Consider the following 24,664-nt stretch of genomic DNA (forward strand, 5'->3'; position numbering starts at 1 on the left):
TAAATAACCAAAAGGGCCAAAATAATTTATTGGCGCAAATGAAGACAGTCTTGCATAACAGACATAATTCAATAAACTGGATGTAATATATTGGAGAAAGTAAGTATTGGAAACTTGGAAAGGTTTTATTCTTTTGTTTCTGCTCTTCACAATTACCAGACACAATCAAGTGACAACATCTGTATCATCAACCCTCGTACAAAAAAATAAAAATAAAAAAGAATAATAATTTCAGATACTGTTCACATGAAATATAAAAAAAAAAAAAAAAAATATGCTGGCTTGGTGGATCAATTGTTTATTCGATAAGAAGAAATGCGTATAAACTACGATGGAAACACATTTACAGAATAAACCCCAATTGAATTTAACAGGAATGCAAGATGCGCATCAAAGAAAGTCATGTGACTGAATAATTCATTCATAACTGGACGAACCCGAGGACCAATCATCACTTCTGAAATGTTGCTCTGGTCATCCTGAAATAATGGTGTCCTGAAAATCCGTTTGCAGAGCAAATAAGTGGAATACAAACTTGAACTGTGCCAAAAAGCAGGTTTATTGACACTTTTGAAAAATATATTATTGATCTGCACGGTAAAGTCATAAGGATGGACACACATTGTGCTCCCAGTGTGTTCTCTAAACCACGAGTAACAGTGCCAACAATTTCTCCAGAAGTGACGATTTTGTACTTTTAAACCCATGGGATGGAAAAGCCGCTTTATTCGCGCATCGATTTTGCGATATTATGGTTTTTCGCATAAATTAAATTCGCAACTTGGATGGAAACGTAGCTAGTAACTGTTGTAAACTTTCTGGACGTCATACCATAATATTGAAGTACCCTATCAAGTTTCTCAGCTTCATGCTCAATGTTCATCAAGACAGACTATGTTAAGTCTTTTGAAGAAGTGCCCACCAGTATTGTCATACACAACATATTCCTGAAGTTTTGGCATTTAAAACTTATAAATACATACTCAGAACCATCAATATTGAATTTCCAGTGCATTTCCAGTGAATCGCATTTCTGCTTAATTCATTACTTGCTATATTTCCATCCTTTTAAAACATACCTAGCCTTCATGCATATAGTCATATTTTGTCAAATTGCTAACCAAAATGTGTCAACAGAAGCAAGAAATAAAGCCCTCCCCCAACTGGCCATGCCACTTAATACTTTGACCAAAGAATTCTTTATTAAATGTTTAATCTATAACCACTTTGTATTTGGACCTGCATTACACCTTACATCCTCTCTGATCTTCTTTCTTTCAACCCCTCAAGGCAGATAATGTCCACTTATGGTCAATAAATCTTTGGCACACAGTGGTATTAGGATCAAGAATAGCTGACCCACAGCGGCTACGGCAAACACTTAAATGTTGTTACTTCCAGAAAAGAATATTCCAGAACATTAGCCAGCAGGGGTAAATGAAGAGGGCTAAAAGTGGGTAGACGAGCGAGCCGTAGAGGGCGTGATCGAGAACTCCCTGCGAGATGACCGACAGGAAGAGCATCCAGCCCTCGCTGATGGTGACAGGAGCTTCTATGAGCTCCTGGTAGATAAAGACAGAGTAGAGGATTGTGAAGCCAGGACTGAGAAGCACCATGGCCAGCACGCTCACAGCTCTGACAGAGAGACACAAACACAGACAGAAAGAGGTTTATTATTAGAGGCTAAAGGAAATATGACTGGAATCACAGTCACAGATTCAAAGCATCAAAACAGTTGCCTCAGTAGAACATAGGGTTGAAATGGTTCCCATAATAAAACGACACACTGTACAGTTCCATATATGAAGGGTATTTTTGGTAGTTCTCTGTATTACTGAATCCCAGTAGAGATAAAGAGGCATAATACCTAAACAGATAGTGTTAACCTAAAAAGGTTAAACAAATCATACCGTAAAATAGATTTACATTTAGATATTTAGGAGACACTTTTATCCAAGGTGACTTACAATATGATCTCACTGGGGTGGTTTTTGGGGCTCGTATATGATATCAATTCGTTTAATTAAATATTCTTCTCTTTACTGTTGTACATGAAACTGGTGTTGAGCGGGTAGAATTCAATGAAGCTGTCAGCTGAGGACATGTGAGGCGTCTATTTCTCAAACTAGAGACTCTGATGTACTTATCCTCTTGTTTAGTTGTACATCTGGCCTTCCACATCTCTTGCTGTCCTTGTTAGAGCCAGTTGTCTTTTGTCTTTGAAGACTTTAGTGTACACCTTTGTATGAAATCTTCAGTTTTTTGGCCATTTCAAGCATTGTATAGCCTTCATTCTTCAAAACAATGATTGACTGATGAGTTTCTAGAGAAAGCTGTTTCTTTTTTGCCATTTTTGACCTAATATTGACCTTAAGACATGCCAGTCTATTGCATACTGTGGCAACTCAAAAACAAACACAAAGACAATGTTAAGCTTCATTTAATGAACCAAATATCTTTCAACTGTATCTGATATAATGGCAAGTGATTTGCTAGTACCAAATTAGCAATTTAGCATGATTACTCAAGGATAAGGTGTTGGAGTGATGGCTGCTGGAAATGGGGCCTGTCTAGATTTGATCAAATATGACTTTTTTTAAATAGTGATGGTGCTGTTTTTTTACATCAGTAATGTCCTGACTATACTTTGTGATTAGTTGAATGCCACTTTGGTGAATAAAAGCACCAATTTCCTTCCGAAACAGCAAAATCTGTACATTATTCCAAACTTTTGGTCGCCCATGTATGTATCAACTGCAACCAACATAATTCAGAAGGGAGAAAGTCACGTGCATCTTTGATAATAATGTTTTTTTACGTAATCTTTACAATGAACACTTCAGAGGAAGATCCATTTACTGGATTTGCCGAAGTCAAAGAAGTTCATAGCATCAAAAGGTAAAAAAAAAAAAATCAAGAGTTTGATTAAGTAACAAGTAAACTAAATATTCAAGAGCACACCTCTACATTCTGTACATTATTTTTGAGATTATTGGCATTGGCAAATAACAGTATCTCGTAGTGGTAGTTCCAAAATATTGCAACAGCACTGTCATTGGATGACAAAAATTTTCTGTCATCAATTTGTAATGAATTCTGAATAAATATGGTTTACAGTAAGTGCTTGTTTGATTCGTGTTTTTTCATGTGGATCTAATTTGCTTTCATAAAACGTATTATGTATGTCAGTGTTGGGGAGTAGTTAACTAAAAGTAGCGACGCTAATATCTTAACATTTTTCAGTAGCTCAGCTACTTCCACAATAGTGTCGCTTTTCCGGTAAAGAGCAACATTTTCCAATGATCAGCAGAATAGTGTCATAAAACGCTATATTTGTCAAATTGTATTGTGAACGCAACAATGGAGTCAAGGGCGTAATCAAACACGGCCTGGATGCAGCATCATTCAAAAGTAATAGTTTTCAATTACAGATGCCACTGTGAAAATTCACTATTCACAGAAAGTGTCCAATAGCAAGGCGGTTAGTGAGATTACGCCAGTAGTATTCACCTGGTCATGTGATTCTAAAATGGCAGCCCCCATGAGGGCGCCCCTGCCCCATGTAGAATAAAACAGCTTTTATACGGTTACTGATATGACTACAGTCCTCATCTCATTCGAGTTCTCATGATTTTATACATATTTTATAAAATACCATTAATTCCTATAGGAGTAACACTATTTTTAATGAGCAACAAATTACTGAGTGCACCTTTAAGTTGAGTAGCTTGTGGCATGGGAAGTAACAATTTGAAAGTAGCTTCCCCAACACTGATGTACATAAGATCAGCCATCGGCCACCCTGATCTCAAGATATCAGTCGAACTGCAATAAGTACGCAACAGTGAGTGTTAGTACGAGGTTCATACTTAGGCATGTGTGGCGTGACGCAAGCGGCGATAGGCACCAGTGTGATGGCCAGGATGAAGCCCAGAGAGAAGTTAATGAGGGCTGTGCAGCCCAACAGCACAGCCAGATACAGCAAAGCTGTGAGTTTCAGCACTCTCCAGCCCTGCTCCGTGCCCTCTCCAGATAACAACCTATCACAGACACAGACAACATCATGCAAAAATACATTAAAATGATTGTATTGCATGCTTCCAAAACCTAGTTAGCTGCCTTCCTAACTGTCATGGAATCTCATAAGTGAACAAATTGTCACTGTGCATGGGAAAATGTATTAACAGTTTTAGGAAATTGCAATATTTGCCCTTGGAATATGTTGTCCATTTTTGTCAAATACATATCTAACATATTTAAAATGTTAGATAATACTCAGAAGAATTCACTCATTGCCCCCACATTTTACATATCTAAAACCATTTAAGGCATTTTTGTCACTTTTGGTAGCATTTTTGCATCGAGCCCTGGTTATTTTCTGACTATGGTCGTTAGTATGTTGCTAAACTAAATGTGCGAAACTCTAATAAACACAAAAATACATAGCACGAACAAACATGGATTAAATAATCAAACTATATTTTATCAATACAATTTATTTTTGTTATCTTGGAATCATTTTTTCTCTCAGCTTGTCGCAGTGAATTAAGGAATTGCCTTCACTGAAGGATACATGATGCGATGCCCCCTTACAATTGGGTCAAAATGAGATATGTTAGAAGGCAGCATAATTAAGTTGTCTACATTTAGAAACAGCCTTAACGTTGGAAGCGAGCCAATGATGCCTCCATAGGGAAATCACTACCGTTGTGTGTTGTGTGGTAGCGCTAGCCCTGCAGTATAGATGGCAATGGCAGTGAGCACCACAGCTTCAGTTTCAGACACAGGGAAGTGTTCCACGGCCATTTCCTGCAGCTGAACAGGAAGCAGATAGAGTGCCACACCAGTCAGGTGACTGATGACAACCGGAGTCAACACTGACAACACCCCCAGACTGGACGCCTGGTGGGAAACAAGAGAGAAAACAAATGATATGTAACGAGAAACCGGGCATCCAACACTGAATCGGATGCATTTATCACATTTTGTTGTAAAGGAAATGAAGACTGAAAAGTGTTAATGGATACTTTATAATAAAATGAAGTTGTACTGTAAAGACAACAAATGACTCCTCTAGCCTATAGCCTATTCACAGGCATATTCATGTGATCTCAAAAGTAATGTTCATTTCTGAGAGTAAACCTTAAAAAGTAGTGCACCTTAAGATGACATGCGACTTACCTGTTCCACTTCACTAACTCCATCCACCTCCGCAAGAGCTGGTGTTCCTAGATGAACCCAGATGTCCAACGCCTGCGCTGAAGTAAAGGAGTCTAACAGTCAGCGCTGAGTTACACATCATCATATAGTGGTTGAAATGGAGTTACATTCTGGATTGCATAATGGGTAATGGCTTACTGGCCCCAGGAGTTTTGTTCAGATGAGAAGTTTAACAAAGTCATGAATCTAGATTATACAAATCTATAGTCTTTTCCATAGATAGTGCTGTATGGTTTCTCATAAAGAATAAGGCTGGGTAATATATCAAATATTTACTCGGTATACTTATATTGAGTTCTTTTTTAACTATTGCCCAGGTCTAATAAAGAATTTTACGGGCCATCACACAGACAGATGTGGATACTCGAAGTAGTAAGATGACTGCCAGGAGGCCAAACGCCGGCATGTAGTAGCCAATGGAGACGAAGCGAGAGAGTGATGGTAAGAGATAAAAGAAGTATGACTGATGAAGACGCTCCAGAAGATTGTTGAGTTTACGGACCATTCCCTCCAGCAACCTGTCATGCAGAAGTGATGAGAAAAAGAGAAGAGAAATTAAGGACTGATGAATGAAATACAGGAATGGATGATCAAGAAATCGCACAACATTTATAATAATGTATGAGAGTGGCTACGTGACTTTCCCAGTGAAAAACCAACTAAGACTAAAATATAAAAAACTATATTGCAAAAAACAATGTCCAGGGGACATTGGGGGTCAAGGTTTGGCCTGACGTTTATGCATTTAGCTCCTGTTGGTAAATGCCACAACTACACCATTGTGTGGCAAAAAAGCTTCTCTTAACAAGTCATGTTTTCAAGCTCAGAATTTAATTTATGTGCAAAATTGAAATATTGCGAAAATAATTTGGGTATAAAGCAGCTTTTCCATCGCATGTGCTTAAGAGAACAAAACCATCACTTCTGGGGAAATTGGCGCAAAATAAAAATTGTAGTTGGAGCCACTGTGGCTCCTAAATGTAAATAATAACTTGGGGTTTAGAGCACACAGACAAAATGCTGTGATGAACTTCATGTTGCTAGCGTTCCATGGCAGATGCCTTATGTCTGGAAGCAAAGGCATGTCAAACAGTTCTGGGAGGTAAAAATTTTCAATCACTTTGATGACAGGTAGGTCTGTCACAATTATTAAATAATCGTCTGATTTGAGATAACTGCGATCAAATTCCAATCACACTTTACAGTCCAAATAAGGTAATATTAAGTGAATATGAATGTTAAATATGAATGAGTCACACATACACCTCAATTAGAATGACAATTAATCGGCATAAATCGCGAAAGCCCTAAAACAGACAATTAATCGGCATAAATCGCGAAAGCCCTAAAACAGACAGTTAATCGCCATAATCGGATAGAAATGTATACATCACAGTTTAAGTGCATGTCTTCTTTTCCAATAAAAAAATAAAAAAATAAAATTAAAAATGTATTTGCTTCTTTTTCATTTATATACTGCATTTATATGCAATATCCTAAAATGTGCATAAAAATATGTGGATGGAATCCCAGCTATATATGTCAATTTAATAGTTTTGCAAGCATCATATACATCAAAAAACTCTCATTACATTAAATTATATGTAGAATGTTTTAGCCCAATTGTTGGAGGAATGTTAAATCCAATAAATTAATTTTTTCAAGTTTTCCCCCGTTTGCTGCCTTTTGAAATCACAGTTCTGGATAGTTGCTAGTGTAGGGCTTGGGACTGTCCACCTTCTTGTAATGTCATCAGCTAATCAGTGTTATTAGGACGTTATTTTCCTGTGGCTCCAGATGGCAGTTCTGGCTCAGGTGAATGTCTAAACATTTTTAGTTCTCATGAGCAAAGATGGAAGCATGTAGGTCACTTCCAGAGATTCATGCTGCAGCCATGCAACTGCCATTGAGACGAATGGAAATGCTAAACGGATAGCTCTCTCTAGGTATTACAGACCTCTAAGACTTGGTCACACTTCAAATGCCATGTGGGCAACACAAAACCAACCTGCCAATGGTTGTAGCATCCGTCTTGTAATGTCTGAAACTGTTGATGCCCCGAATAGAAGCAGCTTCAATGTGATAGCGCAGGAAGAGTCCATGATCACCCCAAGAATGCCCGCTGGCCTGTTTCAGCACCATCAGCAACATGGTCTGAGCCGCATGAGTGTAGCCCTCCGCACTGTCCCAGTCATTCCTCTGGAGCTGAGGGACATTGAACAGCATATCTGAAGTGTTTAGCAAGTTAATATGTTGTCATTAGTAGACTCTTCTATCCAAAGTGACTTACCTTTCCCTGAATGGTGCACAGAACTCCTAACTTCTGGCAGAATGCGTAGAAGAGGTTTGCCAGGTCCAGGTTGGGCAGCTGACCATTGAGCCCTTCTAAAATCAAGTCCAGGCTGGTGATGACATCACTGCTGAGCTCCAATGAGAGGGCAGCCTGAATCGACCCCGCCCGGCCCTGCAGGGGCGAGTACTCCATTCCTGCATGAACATTAGAATTAGGGCTGCAACTAATGATTAGTTTGATAATCAACTAATCTAACGATTATTAGAACGATTATTGCAATGATTAATCATTAGCTCACAACCGACTATTCAGCTTGTGCCCCTTTTTAAAAGGTTGTATTAAACATGCTTGCTAACAATACAGAGGGAAAAATCCTCTTTTAGAAATACCTCTAAATGACATTCACTGAATTAAAGGGAAAAAAAACGTTTTATTAAGTTTAATTCACTAAAAAAATTCACTGCAAAAAAATCCTATTATCATTGTGTTTTTGTCGTTTTCCATTTAAAATCGTCTAAAAATCCTTAAAACAAGATACATTTACTTTAGAAGCAATCTTCAATCCATCTTTAACTCACAAAAAAACAAACTCTCTCTTAATAATAAAGCTGCGTATTACCAATTTTCTTCAGGATAAGAAATGCACAGTGACATATATTATGAATCAATAAGTCGCAAGCCATCACGTTATAATCTAGCTGTCCCCGCGACAGTGTGTGCATCAGCCGGCTTCAGTTTCAATCTCTCCCCCTTAGATCGGGACACATCGCGCAACTCATAGAGAGATGACTGTTTTGGAGTTTGTAGTAATTTACATGACCTGCTTCCTTATTATTTTAAATTTAATAAAGCTATAACGCATTAAATATAACTGTATTTATGATGCAACGGGGTGTATCCTTTAAAGACGCTCGACATGCAAGTTTTGCTTCAGCGGAGCGGCAGCTCCAGCTGCGCTTATTACACAACGAGAGTGCTTCTGTATTTACTTATTTTGTATTATTCCCTCATACTTCACCTGAAGCTGTTTGGAAAGTTGGAGTGCATCTGGACTGTGAGCTGTTTTCTTCCTCTTCTCAATCAGGTGTGAGCTGCAGTGTCATTTGTTTCATATCTGATCTCACGTTACGTTAAACGGGATCAAACGACTATTCGACAACTAAAATTTTTGTCAACAAACATCGGCTAATCATTTAAGCCCTAATTAGAATACAAAGTCAACAAAAAATCTAATTGACCATTTATTGCATAAACACAGTTGCCTGTAGGGCTTTAATGAGTGGAATTATGAAATAAGGGATTTCATGGTCTGGAATAAAACAGGTTTTCATTTTCACATTGTGAAGTGCTATCTGTACACACCTGTAATGTTAGTGTGATGGTAGCCCTCCAGCCAGGCCTGCATACCAATCAGGTCATGTTCATTTACTAAGAATATGATGTCTTTGGCCCAGTAAACCTGATCTGTGGGGAAGAAGTGGAGCAGAAATAAGATCAATTTATTCTGATAATTCAGTGTACATCATAAATGTGCTGAGTGCAAGTCAGAACTCATGCATAAAGAGTCTTAAACGTAGCTATTCTTTAATGCCAACATGCAACATGTTTCTTTAATGATCGTATTAGAGGAAGACCGATATACACTGCCGTTCAAAAGTTTGGGGTCACTTGATTGAAATGTTTCTCATGATCTTAAAAACCTTTTGATTCGAAGGTGTATACTTAAATGTTTGAAATTAGTTTTGTAGATACAAATTTAACTATGCCACCATATTTATTTCATTACAAATCAAAAAAATTACCACAAAAAAAGATTTATTTTGGAATTTCTTTAGTCACAACACAATTCCTATAGTTCCATTTCTGTTATTCCATAGTTTTGATGACTTTACTATTATCCTTAAATGTGAAAAAATAATTATAATAAAGAATGATTAAGTGACCCTAAACTTTTGACCGGTAGTGCGAGTATATTTTATATATATATATATATATTATATATATATATATATATATACACACACACACACACACACACACACACACACACACACACACACACACACACACACACACACTGGCAGCCAAACGTTTGGAATAATGTACAGATTTTGCTCTTATGGAAAGAAATTGGTACTTTTATTCACCAAAGTGGCATTCAACTGATCATATTTTAGTCAGGACATTAATAATGTGAAAACTTACTATTATAAATGTTCAGAACTTCTTAAACTATTTCAAAGAGTACTCATCAAAAATCCTCCACGTGCAGCAATGACAGCTTTGCAGATCCTTGTTATTCTAGCTGTCAGTTTGTCCAGATACTCAGGTGACATTTCACCCCACACTTCCTGTAGCACTTGCCATAGATGAGGCTGTCTTGTCGGGCACTTCTCACACCTTACAGTCTAGCTGATCCCACAAAAGCTCAATGGGGTGAAGATCCATAACACTCTTTTCCAATTATCTGTTGTCCAATGTCTGTTTCTTTGCCCACTCTAACCTTTTCTTTTTGTATTTTGTGTTTCAAAAGTGTCTTTTTCTTTGCAATTCTTCCCATAAGGCCTGCACCCCTGAGTCTTCTCTTTACTGTTGTACATGAAACTGGTGTTGAGTGGGTAGAATTCAATGAAGCTGTCAGCTGAGGACATGTGAGGCATCTATTTCTCAAACTAGAGACTCTGATGTACTTATCCTCTTGTTTAGTTGTACATCTGGTCTTCCACATCTCTTTCTGTCCTTGTTAGAGCCAGTTGTCCTTTGTCTTTGAAGACTGTAGTGTACACCTTTGTATGAAATCTTCAGTTTTTTGACAATATCAAGCTCTGTATAGCCTTTATTCCTCAAAACAATGATTGACTGATGAGTTTCTAGAGAAAGCTGTTTCTTTTTTGTCATTTTTGACCTAATATTGACCTTAAGACACGCCAGTCTATTGCATACTGTGACAACTCAAAAACAAACACAAAAACAATGTTAAGCTTCATTTAATGAGCCAAATATCTTTCAACTGTGTTTGATATAATGGCAAGTGATTTTCTTGTACCAAATTAGCAATTTAGCATGATTACTCAAAGATAAGGTGTTGGAGTGATGGCTGCTGGAAATGGGGCCTGTCTAGATTTGATAAATAGTGATGGTGTTGTTTTTTACATCAGTAATGTCCTGACTATACTTTGTGATCAGTTGAATGCCACACTGGTGAATTAAAGTACCAATTTCCTTCCGAAACAGCGAAATCTGTACATTATTCCAAACTTTTGGCTGCCAGTGTGTGTGTGTGTGTGTGTGTGTGTGTGTGTATATATATATATATATATATATACACACACACACACACACACACACACACACACACACACACACACACACACAATCCTTCATCTGGTGAATATATAGGCTATAAAATGGCTTTTTTTACAGAATAAGTCCCATGTTATGCACCAAATCTTAATTTTGTCTGGTTATTACTGGGATTTTGGTTCAACAATAATCTACATCTTGGATTTTATTCATTTTGGACTCTTGTAGCCTTCATGTTTGTGCCTGTCATATTTTTTTTAACATTCTATGAACTGATTTTAAAAACTATCAGCCGATTAATTGGTTATCTGCCTTTTTCACCACCTTAGTTATGGGTATCGGCCAAATAATCCACTACTGGTCAACCGTCAACTTCTAGATTATATAGCTGGTTTCCTGGACAATGATTAAATATAATTAGTAAAAGTCAAGGATTTCTGGGAGATCACCAAAGCATGCAAAGACCAGGCCAAGACTTTAAGGAATATTTTCCAGGTTCAATACAAGTTAAGCTCAATCGACAGCATGTGTGGCATAATGTTGATTACTACAAAAATTAACTTTGACTCATCCTTCCTTTTCTTAAAAAAACAAAAGCAAAAATCTGGGTTACAGTGAGAGCACAATGGAAGTCAATGGGGCCAATCTGTAAACGTTAAAATACTCACTGTTTCAAAAGTAGAGCCATAATACATAAACAATATATGCATGATAACATGATATTTGTGTGATTAAATCACTCACTAACCTTATCTTTGAAAAGTTATAGATAATATTACAACTTCGTTGTCATGACGATGTAATGTCAACAAACCTTAAAACCCTAAAATGACTAAAAATGACGATCCAAACAACTTTACAGCTCATATAATACATGAGTTTTATAAAATTATAAGCTTCACATTGCTGCCTTTAAACCCTCAAAATATTGACCCCATTCATTTCCGTTGTAGGTGCCTCACTGTAACCTACATTTTTGCTTTTTTATAGAAAAGGAGGGACGAGTGGATATAAATTCTTGTGGTACTCAACATTATGCCACAAATACTGTCGATTGCGTTTAACTTGTATTGAACCTGGAATATATTCCTTTAAGTTATGCGCTGGAGAGAAACAACTCTCAAGTGCACATTAACTGGCCGCATTAATCTATATGCTTATGATGATCTTACTGAAGTGTTTAAAACAATTTTTATAAGGTTACTGATATGACTGAACTCTTCATCTCACATGAGTGGTCATGATTTATATGTTTCAATATGACTTTTCATTTCATTAGGAGTACAACTTTTTTAAATGAGGAACAAATTACTGCTTGGGCTTTGGGAAACTTGGGTTGTGCATTCTGCATCACTCCAGCTCATCTCAGTCATTTTTCAAATGAGTTTATGTATGCAAATGCATTTCTCACAACTGTAAAGTTACAAAGCCTCTCTGTGCATATATTCAAGTAAACAATAATTCTATTTATTTCCTTATTATTATCAGTTATATTGATTAGCTGTTGCAACACTAATTGCAACATGAAATAAAATTGAAATCTCAGTACGTTCACAGAGTGAAGTATCTTACTCCTGAAATAATGTGCAAGACCCAACAGGAGCCCGACCGCCTGGTTGTTGCTGTTGCCAGGACTACATGGCGCACTTATCACCAGTGCCTCTGTCCGAGGAGCGCGAGGAGCCCGCAAGATCCCATACACATTTGTGCCTCGAACCATCTGAATAAATGAGAAAACATATTTTAAATGGCTTGCACATACATTTCTCAAGAACAAATAAAGATGCGTTAAGCAATTGCAAACGTTTTGCTAACTGTTAAAGATAAATATAACACCTAGTCCCTTCAACCACATGCCCTCTCTCCAAAACAGCAAACAAAAAATGTCAGCAAATCTAAATGTATAATGTATATACATAATGTGTTGTGTATAATAAAATTCACATTTACATTCATGCCATCTTAAGTTTCTAATTTTCTAATATAGACATAAAAAAGTTTGTAAAAAAATAAATAAAAAATAAGACTCACGTAACGTTCTTTGTTCTCATCGGGGAAAGGCAGCATACGGGAGAAACTCTGAGTGAACACCTCCAGTCCTCTTGCTTGCATCGTCTTAACTAACCACTCCACCGGCATGCCACTAGAGAGAGAAAGAGATGTGAGCAAACAAACTGGAAGAATATCCATCTCCTTGTGCCTGCATCTTAAAGCGGTCATGAAATGCTATTTTTTTAAATAATTGTATTATCTTCCCTGAGGTCCACTGATAATGTCAGTAAAGTTTTTTTTGCACCAAAACTGTCATAGTTTAATAATAAAAGATCATTTCCCACCCTGTCTCTGGCCCTCTAATTGAAATGCTTGGTTTTGGCCTCAGCGTCTTCTTTAAACTTCAATGTAAATGCCCACTTTTCTGATTGGCTAACATCGTGCAGCCCCTCAAATTCAGCCATATTTGAAAATCAAATGGAAGAGAATGAACAAGCTCTCCACAACCTTATAAAACTAAATTTCAGGGTTTACACATAACGCACATCGCATCTGAATATATTAAACTGTTCACTCAAGCACATTAGCACCATAACTATTAAACAGTCATGACATAAGAAATATTCATGAATTAAACTGTTGACTCACAATTTTGCAGTCAAATCCAAGTGTTTTTAACTGCCCCATTCTTCTTCAATAACAGTTCCTTTGCAGCACTTGAATCGTATTATGACTGGTTCACAAGCAGTCCACGCTGATATGAGCCGCACATACACAGTCCATAGCACGGTAAAACATGCTGCACACACATAGGTGCACTGAGGCGCAGATCGCCAGAAACGCATCCAAGTGGTCAAAGACGTCCAGCTAGTGCTTGTATATACACACCAACAATTAAAAATAGTGCAGATGGCCGCAAGAACAGCAAGCTGAATGAAGCCGAACTGAGTCTCCTTTTCTGAGTTGTAACTTGACACTGCATCTTTTAAAAGCGGCGTGATATACATGACAATCATCAAAGATGTCTGTGTAATGCATGTTTTATGCACAAAAAAAACTTCAAAATAGTCCAGATGGGTCCCCTTTGTAGTTTAAGAATAGTTGGTCACACTGGTAGAGGTCTGCACAGGCCTTAAAATGAAACCCGTACCCGACCCGTACCAGAGACCGTGTGGCCCGTCCTTACCCGGCCTGAATGATATTGTCAAGAGTATAAGCCCAAACCCGACCCGAAATCGCTTACTAATTCCTTCTCCTAGCAAGTACTGTTGCAGTAGACTGTATTTTATGTAAGCATATAGACAACATTCGTAACAGTACTGAAACAGTAAATGTACAGTTTTAACAAGGCACAGCAGCCCCTTAATACACTAGAGCAAAAGGGGAAAAAAAAGCATTGCCGTACCGTCTATTTGCCGAAACTTCACTTGGTGCAGAACAATCTGGAATATTATGAAACAATGCAACAGTCCCCTCTATGCAGCCTGAACTAGTTCAGATTGTTGAATCTTTGTGACACCTGTGCTAAAAATAATCGAAGCACAAAGAATGAAACAAAGTGCAGGTGTCTCGACAAGCGTTTTTGACAATTTGAAGTTCTTTTTAACTTGAAACGGTGTTAAGCAACCAAATTGGCCTGGTTGCTAGGGAGGGCAGAGTCACATGAGGTAACCACCTCGTTGCGATTAGTGGTTCTCACTCTCGATGGGGCACGTGGTAAGTTGCGCATGGATCACGGAGAGTTGCATGAGCCTCCACATGCTGCGTGTCTCCGCGGTGTCTTGCACAACGAGCCACGGGATAAGATGCGCGGATTGACTGTCTCAGAAGCGGAGGCAACTGAGACTTGTGCTCTGCTACCCGGATTGAGGTGAGTAACCGTGCCACCACGAGGACCTACTAAGTAGTGGGAATTGGGCATTCCAAATTGGGAGAAAACAACCTGACACGGTGTTTAAAAATTGCTGGTCCTGCGTGAGTCGCTGAAGAAATAGCGAGACGTGGTGCAACCATCAAAGACTTTTGTCCAGCATGTGTTTACATAGGAAAACAAGGGGAAAACAGAACAGATGTGCGAAAAAACACGTTCAGTGTGAACAGCCCCTAACTCGTCCATTCGCGTGTGTCTGTGAGTAAGAGTGCGAAACAAGTTCGGTAGGCCGAACAAACCAGAACCCTAAGTCCTATTTGAAAAACTGACCGAACCTGGCCTGAAACCTGTCGGGTTCGGGTCTGGTTGCAGACCTCTACACACTAGGCCTGTCTCTCTCCCTCTGTTTACGATATGAACTGAACGGCAGTGGGCGGGGCCAAGGCTGCAATGACACATGTTGTGGGGCATGTAAATGCAAATGAGCAATGTCTTGTGACATCACAAACAGTTTTCAAAAGGAGACGTTTCAATAGAGTGGGAATTATACATGCTCTTTTTAGTTTTGAGTTCTGAAATTTACATTATGTTTTTATAGTACAGTTACCTCTTATATGTCTAGATATCAAGGAAAAAGTGATTTTCCATTTCATAACCCCTTTAAAGAGTCCCAGAGAAAGGTATTGGCCTTTAAGGGAGCCTCACGAAACCTGTCAACAACATGTCCATGTCATATTTTGCCCCAAAATCAAAAGAAACCAGAAATTATATTTGGTTATTTTTTATAAAAACATTTTTTAGCATTTTTTTTAGAACCAGTAAGGTTTCTTGTACAGTGACATTATTTTCTCATTACTTCTGAATATATCCTCACTGCTGTAAAGCAAAAATCTCATTCAAAAAAACTAAAATTTGTATTTAAGTTGAAAAGTATATAAACATCATGGTAGAACTCTGGCACAAAAAAAAGTTTAAATATAAAGACTTAAATAGACCTTATTATCCAAGAAGCACTTATTCTGCTCAGATACAGCGAGAGGTTTTAACTCACCCAGCCTTTCTTTTGTGACCATCAAACTCTCTGGCAGTGGACAGTGCTCGTTCTCCAGATGGGAACCGTTCCTCCACCATGGTTGAACCCATGGCGTTTTCTGACATGTACGTTCGCAGCGTGAAGGGCTCAAACGCCAGACCCATGAACCAGACTATGGCTGCCAGATAGCACACCATACTGAAACAATGAACAGAGAACCATATAAGGAACAGAAAGAGGTGGAACAGTCAAACCGGAGGTTTACGAGTTGTGTGGTGTCATTTCAATGGACAATGAGCACCTACCATATGGGTGTGTTGAGGCGGGTCAGGAGGTTGGTCAGGGCCTTTCTGCGATTCGGGTCAGACAACAGACCCATGATGATAACCTGTTGCTCTACTCCAAAAGACCTGTGATGAGATGATTACACAATTCAAAATGGGAATATTTACCACACAAGAGCATTTTGAGCATTACAAAGGAATATTTGAGGCTCAACACAAGTTAAGCTCAATAAGCATTTGTGGCATAATATACCAGAAAAAAAACAAATATTTGGACTCATTCCTTGTTTATTAAAAAAAAGCAAAAATCGCGGTTACAGTGAGGCACTTACAATGAAAGTGAATGGGGCCAGTGCGCAAACATGAAAATACACACCGTTACAAAAGTATAGCCACAAGACGAAACAATTACATGTGTTAAAATTATTTTGGTGCGATGAAATTGCATACAAACCTTCTGTGTAACGTTATACATTATTATATGTTGTCATAACGATGTAACGCAATAAACCCTGCAATCAAGGGCGTAGATTTGGCTTGAACACGGGGAACACTGGAACCCAGATTTTTTTTTTTTTACTTGTTCTGAACACGTTACATTAATTTTAGATGAGTAGTTGTAGTGTACAATATTGTTTGTTAATGTCATTAAAGGAAGTGTTACCAAATCTATTAAATAAAAATGACTAATAAATACAAATACAAAAATAAAAAGGGATCTATAAGAAAATGACGAGTGTCGATTATCAAACACGCCAGCAGGGTAGCAAGTCATATTAATAAAATGACATACACTAAACTGCAAGACATTATCATCAGCATTAATTTGAGATTAATTTACCTGAATTCTTAGTGTGGTTTATTGGGCGTTATGCTGATCCGCTGTATGAATGCACACTTCAGCACATCATCTGCGAAAGAGAACATAAAATGCATGTTGTTAAATCAATCACAACATCTGCGATATCATTTAGTAAAAACAGAGAAATATACACGTCTGTGTGTCTGAATTTTACCGTGAAATATCGAGCATTAGACTGCAGCTTCAGTATATTCATTTATTCTCAGTTTTGTTCCGTGTTTCTGGTCGAAACTAAAACGGTGCGGACCAACTTCCGCTAAATGGGCGGGGCTTATGTCCCATGAGTTTTCAAAACGATTGGGTTTTATAGGTTTAAAGTCATACTCTTTCTATTTCGGTGTCTCGTTTATGCAATGTGTATTAAAGTCATTATTCAGGTGTAAAATATTTCCCAGACTGCTGCTAAAGTGCTGAAGTAGCGTCTAGACGGTGTAGTCACATGGTGTTTGTTACTTTTCTCAGCGCTGTTCAAAACGGACCAATGAGAGTCGCAGCTTGTTGAGACCTGTTAATGATTCATTACAAAAAAATTAAATAAAATATTTAATTGTGAATGTCGGTCCAGATTTCCCTTTATGTCAATATTTAGAATTATTAGATATAAGTAATTATGCTTAAAATGAATACACAAATGTCTCAAATAAGAAAAAAAGAATATAAAACAATAACGTGAGACTTCAGGAACTTGATTTTTTTTGTTTTAAAATACAAATATGTCTGCAGTTGATTAAACCCGAGGGCTCATTAATGTCAATAAATCAAACTTTATCACCTGTTCAGTCTTTTTCAGTGAATGATAGCTCATTCACTGAATGAAAGGAATATTCCGGGTTCAATACAAGTTAAGCTCAAATGACAACATCTGTGGCATAATGTTGATTACCACAAACATTCATTTCAAATTCCTGCAAAAATCTGAATTACAGTGAGGCACTTACAATGGAAATGAATGGGGGCCAAACGTTAAAATATTCACTGTTTCAAACGTCCAACCACAAGACACAATCAATATGCATTTTAACATGATTTCCGTGATAAAATAGCTTACTAACCTTATATCCAATTTTACAACTTTGTTGCCATGACGACATAATGCTAAAACACCCAAACCCTGAACCTGGAATATTCCTTTAAAATTTCAGTCTGTTCCTCAACATAATTCACTAGAGTAAGTTGTTCAATCTTATGAGCTATCAATGACATCAAACTGCTTTTCCTGTTCTGAATATTTTATGATTTTGAATGTGTTTACCTGATGTGTGATATTTACATATACAAAACACAAGATAACAAATCTCATCACTGAAATGGAGAATTTCTTTATTTTCATATAAATGATGTAAATATAATTATTGTAGAGAGTCTCTATGTCTCCACCAGGCAAAATGTAATTTTTTGTGGTGTAATGTGCCATTTCAGCCGTACACTCTTCCTGCCATGGGAAAATACTAAACAGTTAGCTCCAGTGAGCCAAGGGTGTAGTTAAAGGAATACTTTTTTCAAAAATAAAAATACAGTCATCATGTACTCACTCTCATGTTGTTTCAACCCCCCTATTAGTTTCTTTTTCTTCTGTGGAACTAAAAACACAAAAATCTCCTTTTGTGCCCTACCAAAGAAAGTAAGCAATGCAGTTCTGGATCAACATGAGCATGAGTAAATCATGATAGTATTTTACATTTTTGGGTGAACTTTCTCTTTAAAAGGGCATCAGTTGTCACATGAAAGCTGTGGTGCTTTTCAGTCGCTGGTAAGAACTGAAACCTCCTGCAGATGCTGCCGCACAGCAGTATCCACGACTTTACTAAGACTTTTGCATGCCGTCATGGCTGCCTCTATTAATGTGTCCAAGTGGTCCTGATGGAGCCGGGCGTCCATCTGCAGCAGGGCGATATTCCCACTGCGGGGCAGCAGCGCCAGTGCCAGTGAAGTGCCCCCTCCACTCTCCTCCGCATGACAAAGATCAGCCAGTGGTGTGTCTTCCACAAAGCCAGCAGTGCAGGCGCACACATAGTCACGCATGGGGATTCCAGCGTCCACCAGAGCCAAAGTAGCAGCATTGACACATGCGCTGTAGTTCCCGCCATCCGCCTGCAGAATCTACAGGACGCCATAAGAGACTCATGGTTTATATTCATACACGTTATGCACACTAATGTCTCTCTTCTAAATGGTTTAATACAGTGATTCTGTTCACAAAAGGGACTGGGGCTTTGTAGTTTGTTGGCTGATAAAGTAGCTTGATCTACTGTACTGTGTGGTTGAGTTGAATGCTCATACCTTGACAAAGATGTCGATCTGTGATCGTGGGTAGAGCTGAGTGAGAACTGCAGCTTCAAAAGTCTGTTTCAAGTGAAGACTCATCTCACTGGACTTGCGGTCACCGTGTGGACGTCTCTTCCTCTCCGCTGTGCTGAATGTGGCCATACTGTACTGACAGTTAATGACTGCACGATCATGCAATGATTTACTGCGGGAACCTCGTGTCTAGAGGGAGAGATTAATAAAAAAAAGAAAAGTCAAAACTGTGATTATATCAGGGCTCAACAATAAGGATGGCCTGCTGGCTAGTGTGAGAATGTTTTGGAACAGTTGACGGAACTGCCAGTGCTGTTGTCACTGAATGTTACTCAATTGTTGATATTGTAAATGTGTTTTTATGCTAAAGAAATGTAAATATAAGGGGCCTGGTTAGCTTAGTGAGTATTGACGCTGACTACCACCCCTGGAGTCGTGAGTTTGAATCCAGGGTGTGCTGAGTGACTCCAGCCAGGTCTCCTAAGCAACCAAATTGGCCCGGTTGCTAGGGAGGGTAGAGTCACATGGGGTAACCTCCTCGTGGTCGCGATTAGTGGTCCTCGCTCTCAATAAGGCATGTGGTAAGTTGTGCGTGGATTGCGGAGAGTAGCATGAGCCTCCACATGCTGTGAGTCTCTGTGGTGTCATGCACAGCGAGCCACATGATAAGATGTGCAGATTGACTGTCTCAGAAGCGGAGACAGCGGAGGTGTGAAACTGAAAGTGAGGCAAGTGGCTTATTTACTGTCATTTTAAAAAGAATGTTATTAACCTTTTATTTTGTTCTGACCTGTTACCATTTGGAAATGAGGCTACAGAACGTCTGAACCGGAACGAAAAGAAATACAGTTTTTGCTCAGAACGAAACGAAATTAAAAAAAATCGATCAGTAATGTTTTGCATTGTATGCCATCGTTATTGGTAAAGAAAAGTTAGCTTTTAATAACAAATCTAAATTTTATTCTTCTTGCACATATACAGTACATCCAATACATATACATATCGACACTACAATATAATTTTTCTAAATTATAGAAAAAACTACAGCGTCCAGCACTGTTTACTTCACGTTCATATAAGCTGCACACATATTGGGACACACATAAGTGATCATCACCATCATTTCTCACCTCATGTGGTCCATACACCACTGCCAGAGCTTTAGTGTTTCCCTGCTCCAGATAAGCAGATCCGTCTGCCTGAGCAAACACACTCATACGGGCCTGAACTTTACGCAGCTCGGAGGATTTTCGTCCATCCAGCCGGTATCCCTGATCTGACAACAACTCAACACCTGCCATTGATCACAGTTTTATTCAACACAAGACACACAAACTCGTGGACTCACAAATCTTCTTCTGCTGCTGTTGACTTCAGTCTCAGTGTGAAAATACCGCCACCTGCTGGACTGTTGCACACACATCACTTCATCTTCAACCACAGGCACTAACTACGTTTCCGTCCAAGGATTTTTTGCGAAGAAAGTTTTAGCGCATCAAAATAAAGCTGATGGAAACACAAATTATCGCTAAAATTTCACAAGTGTCGACATAATATTTTTCCGTTTAACATCTAGCGCATAAACTCTATGTCGATACTTCAATATGTCACGAAAAACTGGTTTGGAAACACTTTTTGTCGAGAAAATTGGCATTAACGCAAAAATATATTGTCGCATGACAGAATTTGCCCTAATCGTTAGCCTGTGTTAATCATGACGACGGTATACATCCTTCAGAGCCAATTTATTGTACGTGATCATGGATCGATCTGAACGGCATATAGATCCGATCACTGCAAACATGACACTTTCAGGAGTGTCAACACAAATATCTCGTATCAAGACATGCACATCGACAAGTGCATGGAGAACAAATTAATGGCCACTGTTTGTGATTAATTTAATCCGTTTATTTATTAAAGTTGCTTTTCCACACCATTCAAAATAATAGACAGCAGTCATGCAATTAGCCCACAATACAAAAAACATATTTCTGTGCATAAAGATGTTTTATATTAAAAATAAATACACAATACTAGGAGAAAAGCTTTAGTGTGCTTTTTTGGAACACTAAAAAATTTTTAGTGTTAAATTATTGTTTAGCTTACTTTTGAAAAAATGCCGGCAAAATTCCCTGTATTAAATTAAATAAATTACCAAACTAAAAAATATATATATTTAAACCTACAGTTGTGCTCAAAAGTTTGCATACCCTTGGAGAATTGGTAATATATGTACCGTTTTAAGCAGGCAAAACTCATTTCTATTATTTCTTATGGGATTCATATTCAACTGTAGGTTATAACAGAATGGCACAATCATAAAACAAAACATGGCAACAAAGAAAAAAATGAAATCACCCCTGTCTGCATCCCCTTAGTTCTTAATACTGTGTATTGCCCCCTTTAGCATCAATGACAGCGTGCAGTCTTTTGTAATAGTTGTCTATGAGACCCCAAATTCTTGCAGGTGGTATAGCTGCCCATTCGTCTTGGCAAAATGCCTCCAGGTCATGCAAAGTCTTTGGTCGTCTTGCATGAACCGCAATTTTGAGATCTCCCCAGAGTGGCTCGATGATATTAAGGTCAGGAGACTGTGATGGCCACTCCAGAACCTTCACCTTTTTCTGCTGTTACCACTGGAGGGTCAACTTGGCCTTGTGCTTAGGGTCATTGTCGTGCTGGAAAGTCCAAGTGCGTCCCATGCGCAGCTTTCATGCAGAAGAATGCAAATTGTCTGGCAGTATTTTCTGATAACATGCTGCATTCATCATGCCATCAATTTTCACAAGATTCCCCGTGCCTTTAGAGCTCACACACCCCCAAAACATCAGTGAGCCACCATGCTTCTCAGTGGGGATGGTATTCTTTTCACTATAGGCCTTGTTGACCTCTCTCCAAACATAGCACTTATGGTTGTGACCATAAAGCTCTATTTTGGTCTCATTACTCCAAATTACAGTGTGCCAGAAGCTGTGAGGCATGTCAAGGTGTTGTCGGGCATATTGTAACCAGGCTTTTTTGTGGCATCGGCGCAGTAAAGGCTTCTTTCTGGCAACTTGACCATGCAGCTAATTTTTGTTCAAGTATCGTTGTATTGTGCTCCTTGAAACAACCACTCCGTCTTTTTCCAGAGCAGCCTGTATTTCTCCTGAGGTTACCTGTGGGTTTTTCTTTGTATCCTGAACAATTCTTCTGGCAGTTGTGGCTGAAATCTTTCTTGGTCTACCTGACCTTGGCTTGGTATCAAGAGATCCCTGAATTTTCCACTTCTTAATAAGTGATTGAACAGTACTGATTGGCATTTGACATTGGCTTTGGATATCTTTTAATATCTTTTTCCATCTTTATAAAGTTCCATTACCTTGTTACACAGGTCTTTTGACAGTTCTTTTCTGCTCCCCATGGCTCAGTATCTAGCCTACTCAGTGCATCCACGTGAGAGCTAACAAACTCATTGACTATTTATACAAAGACTCTAATTGCAAATTAATAAGCCACAGGTACCAAATGCCAAAATTTCACAATTTCTGCCAGGGTATGCAAACTTTTGAGCACAACTGTATACATCGATGGATGGTCCTTATACTAAGACTGAAAGTTTCCCCTATTACTTGGTGCAGGTTGCCAGCTTGAACAGGGCCATGACGATATGCTTTCAGGTCGGAACCGGTGGCAACCTGCGATAGGCGCAACATCAGGACCAATATTACAGTCCTATCAGAAGGGCAACTGCTCCCTTTAGATTGCAATTCCTCCTCTTCTGATTGCTTTATTTTATTAAGCTGTCTAATTTCAATGAATTGTCTCAATACTCTCCCCATTTTACCAAAATTTCGGAGGAAAACAATTAGGGACATCTGGGAGGCTAATTAGCGATAAACAAACATTATTGTATGGAAACGGATTTCTTTTGCGATAAACCAAAACTTATGCGACAAAGTGTTTTTTAGGCATGACGTCATCACGGGCAGACATCATCGAAATGGGCAGAAGACGACAAATGTTTTTTTACGCATTTTCACTTTGTCGATAACAAAATAGCATGAAAGGTGGTTGGAAACTAGGCTACTGTTAGATACAGTATGTACGGTTGATTTTTACTTACATGTTTTTCTTTTGTTCCTTTTTGCTTTGTGAAGGTCACAGTCATGTCACAATAAGGTCGCAACTGTCTTGGAAACATTTTAGGATTATATTCTTATTTCAGTGCAAACTTGACCATATGTTTTTGTAATTAATTAATTTAATTGGACTTTACTGGAACATTTAGGCTTTATTTTCACATCACACACATGATCACAGCACTTTAATAAACTTTCAGACCATGAAACAATTATTGCACCTTTAAATGTTGTTTGCCTTTTCAGATTTCCTCAAGTGAAAATTAAACTTAAATCTGTCTGAAACAATAAATTAATTGTGAAGTATTTTGTAGATGATATAGTCAGTAGTAAAGTGGACATCAGTAAGTGAGTAGGCCAAAACACTGATTGCTGCAAAACACTGAGATCAAATTTCACTCACAAGACAACGGCTGCGTCCGAAACCAGGAAAATGCTGCCTTCAGAGGCTGTTTATGGAGGTAGGAAGGCACGTCCCAATGCAATGTTCGTGTCACATCCTGTCTACTGAGATACCTTCATCTGATCGATTTTTGAAGGCAGCATAGATGTATCCTTCACTGCCTATGAAATCCCACAATCCTGTGCTCCTGAATCCACGGCAGTTGAGCTGAAGAAAGAAATGGCAGCCGAAGAGGCAGTTGATAGCCAATTTGTGTATTAATGTATATTTTTATTCACTTTTTCCCACTTTTGATTCCATTTCTAGTGAGAAAGTAGTATTGTACTTATGAAATATACACTTGGTTTTCACCAAAAAATTTTGATTTTGTTCTAGATTATTAGACCATTGTGGTTCGGTTAGATGAATGAAGCAGATGCGTTACCTTTAGTGGACACCAGATGGCGATAATCAGTTGCTGGTATCCTAGCAACGATGTGACCTTATGCTGCCTCAGTAGCCTGTCCGAAAACAGTTTCTGGAGGTACCTTCATTCGCAAACGCTGTCTGTTGAGTCGTTGAATGATAGGGTAGTGAGGCAAAAAGACAGCTACCTTTGGTTTTGGATGCAGCCAACATTTCGTTCACACACACCGCAGCTGAATGTGGCCCAGATCTGATTTTCTGCTCAAATCTGCATCGCAGTGCATCAACAGGAATTTTGGCGTCGAGTCAAAGTCTTTCTAGCAAGTCAGTCCACTGTCGGCCATCTTTGGAATGCTTTCAGGAGGACTACTTCCACTCATGACAGTGCAGCTCCTCTCTACTGTACTTGAATGGAGAAAGACCAAAATCTCAGAAACGATTGTTCAAGATCAGCAATAAAATCTGACAATACTGGTATCATAAATTGTGATTCTTTACCTCATACTGTATTATGCTAAAAAACTCAATTTTCAAGGCTTGTATAGCTAATGCGCATGCGCGTTCTAGAGTCGATTGA

General features: G+C 38.5%; 2 protein-coding genes across 2 annotated transcripts; both read right to left on the minus strand.

The window, feature by feature from the left end:
* Positions 1-104: 104 nt before the first annotated feature.
* gpaa1 (glycosylphosphatidylinositol anchor attachment 1) lies at positions 105-17,077 on the minus strand. Its single transcript, XM_051697549.1, has 14 exons — positions 17,012-17,077; positions 16,837-16,906; positions 16,017-16,121; positions 15,730-15,909; positions 12,848-12,959; positions 12,389-12,536; positions 8,876-8,977; positions 7,511-7,707; positions 7,229-7,425; positions 5,585-5,738; positions 5,182-5,253; positions 4,706-4,902; positions 3,870-4,040; positions 105-1,635 (listed from the first exon to the last, which is right to left on the minus strand). Exons 3-14 carry the CDS (start codon positions 16,088-16,090, stop codon positions 1,392-1,394), a joined length of 1,848 nt encoding a protein of 615 aa, XP_051553509.1. The 5' UTR covers positions 16,091-16,121; positions 16,837-16,906; positions 17,012-17,077; the 3' UTR covers positions 105-1,391.
* Positions 17,078-18,151: 1,074 nt separating this feature from the next.
* Positions 18,152-20,533, minus strand: exosc4 (exosome component 4). The gene is made up of 3 exons (XM_051697999.1): positions 20,286-20,533; positions 19,138-19,344; positions 18,152-18,957 (listed from the first exon to the last, which is right to left on the minus strand). The coding sequence occupies exons 1-3, from the start codon at positions 20,454-20,456 to the stop codon at positions 18,598-18,600; spliced, it is 738 nt and encodes a 245-aa protein (XP_051553959.1). The 5' UTR covers positions 20,457-20,533; the 3' UTR covers positions 18,152-18,597.
* Positions 20,534-24,664: the final 4,131 nt, after the last annotated feature.

Source organism: Myxocyprinus asiaticus, chromosome 5 (assembly GCF_019703515.2).
Source record: "Myxocyprinus asiaticus isolate MX2 ecotype Aquarium Trade chromosome 5, UBuf_Myxa_2, whole genome shotgun sequence".
Lineage (NCBI taxonomy): Eukaryota > Metazoa > Chordata > Actinopteri > Cypriniformes > Catostomidae > Myxocyprinus > Myxocyprinus asiaticus.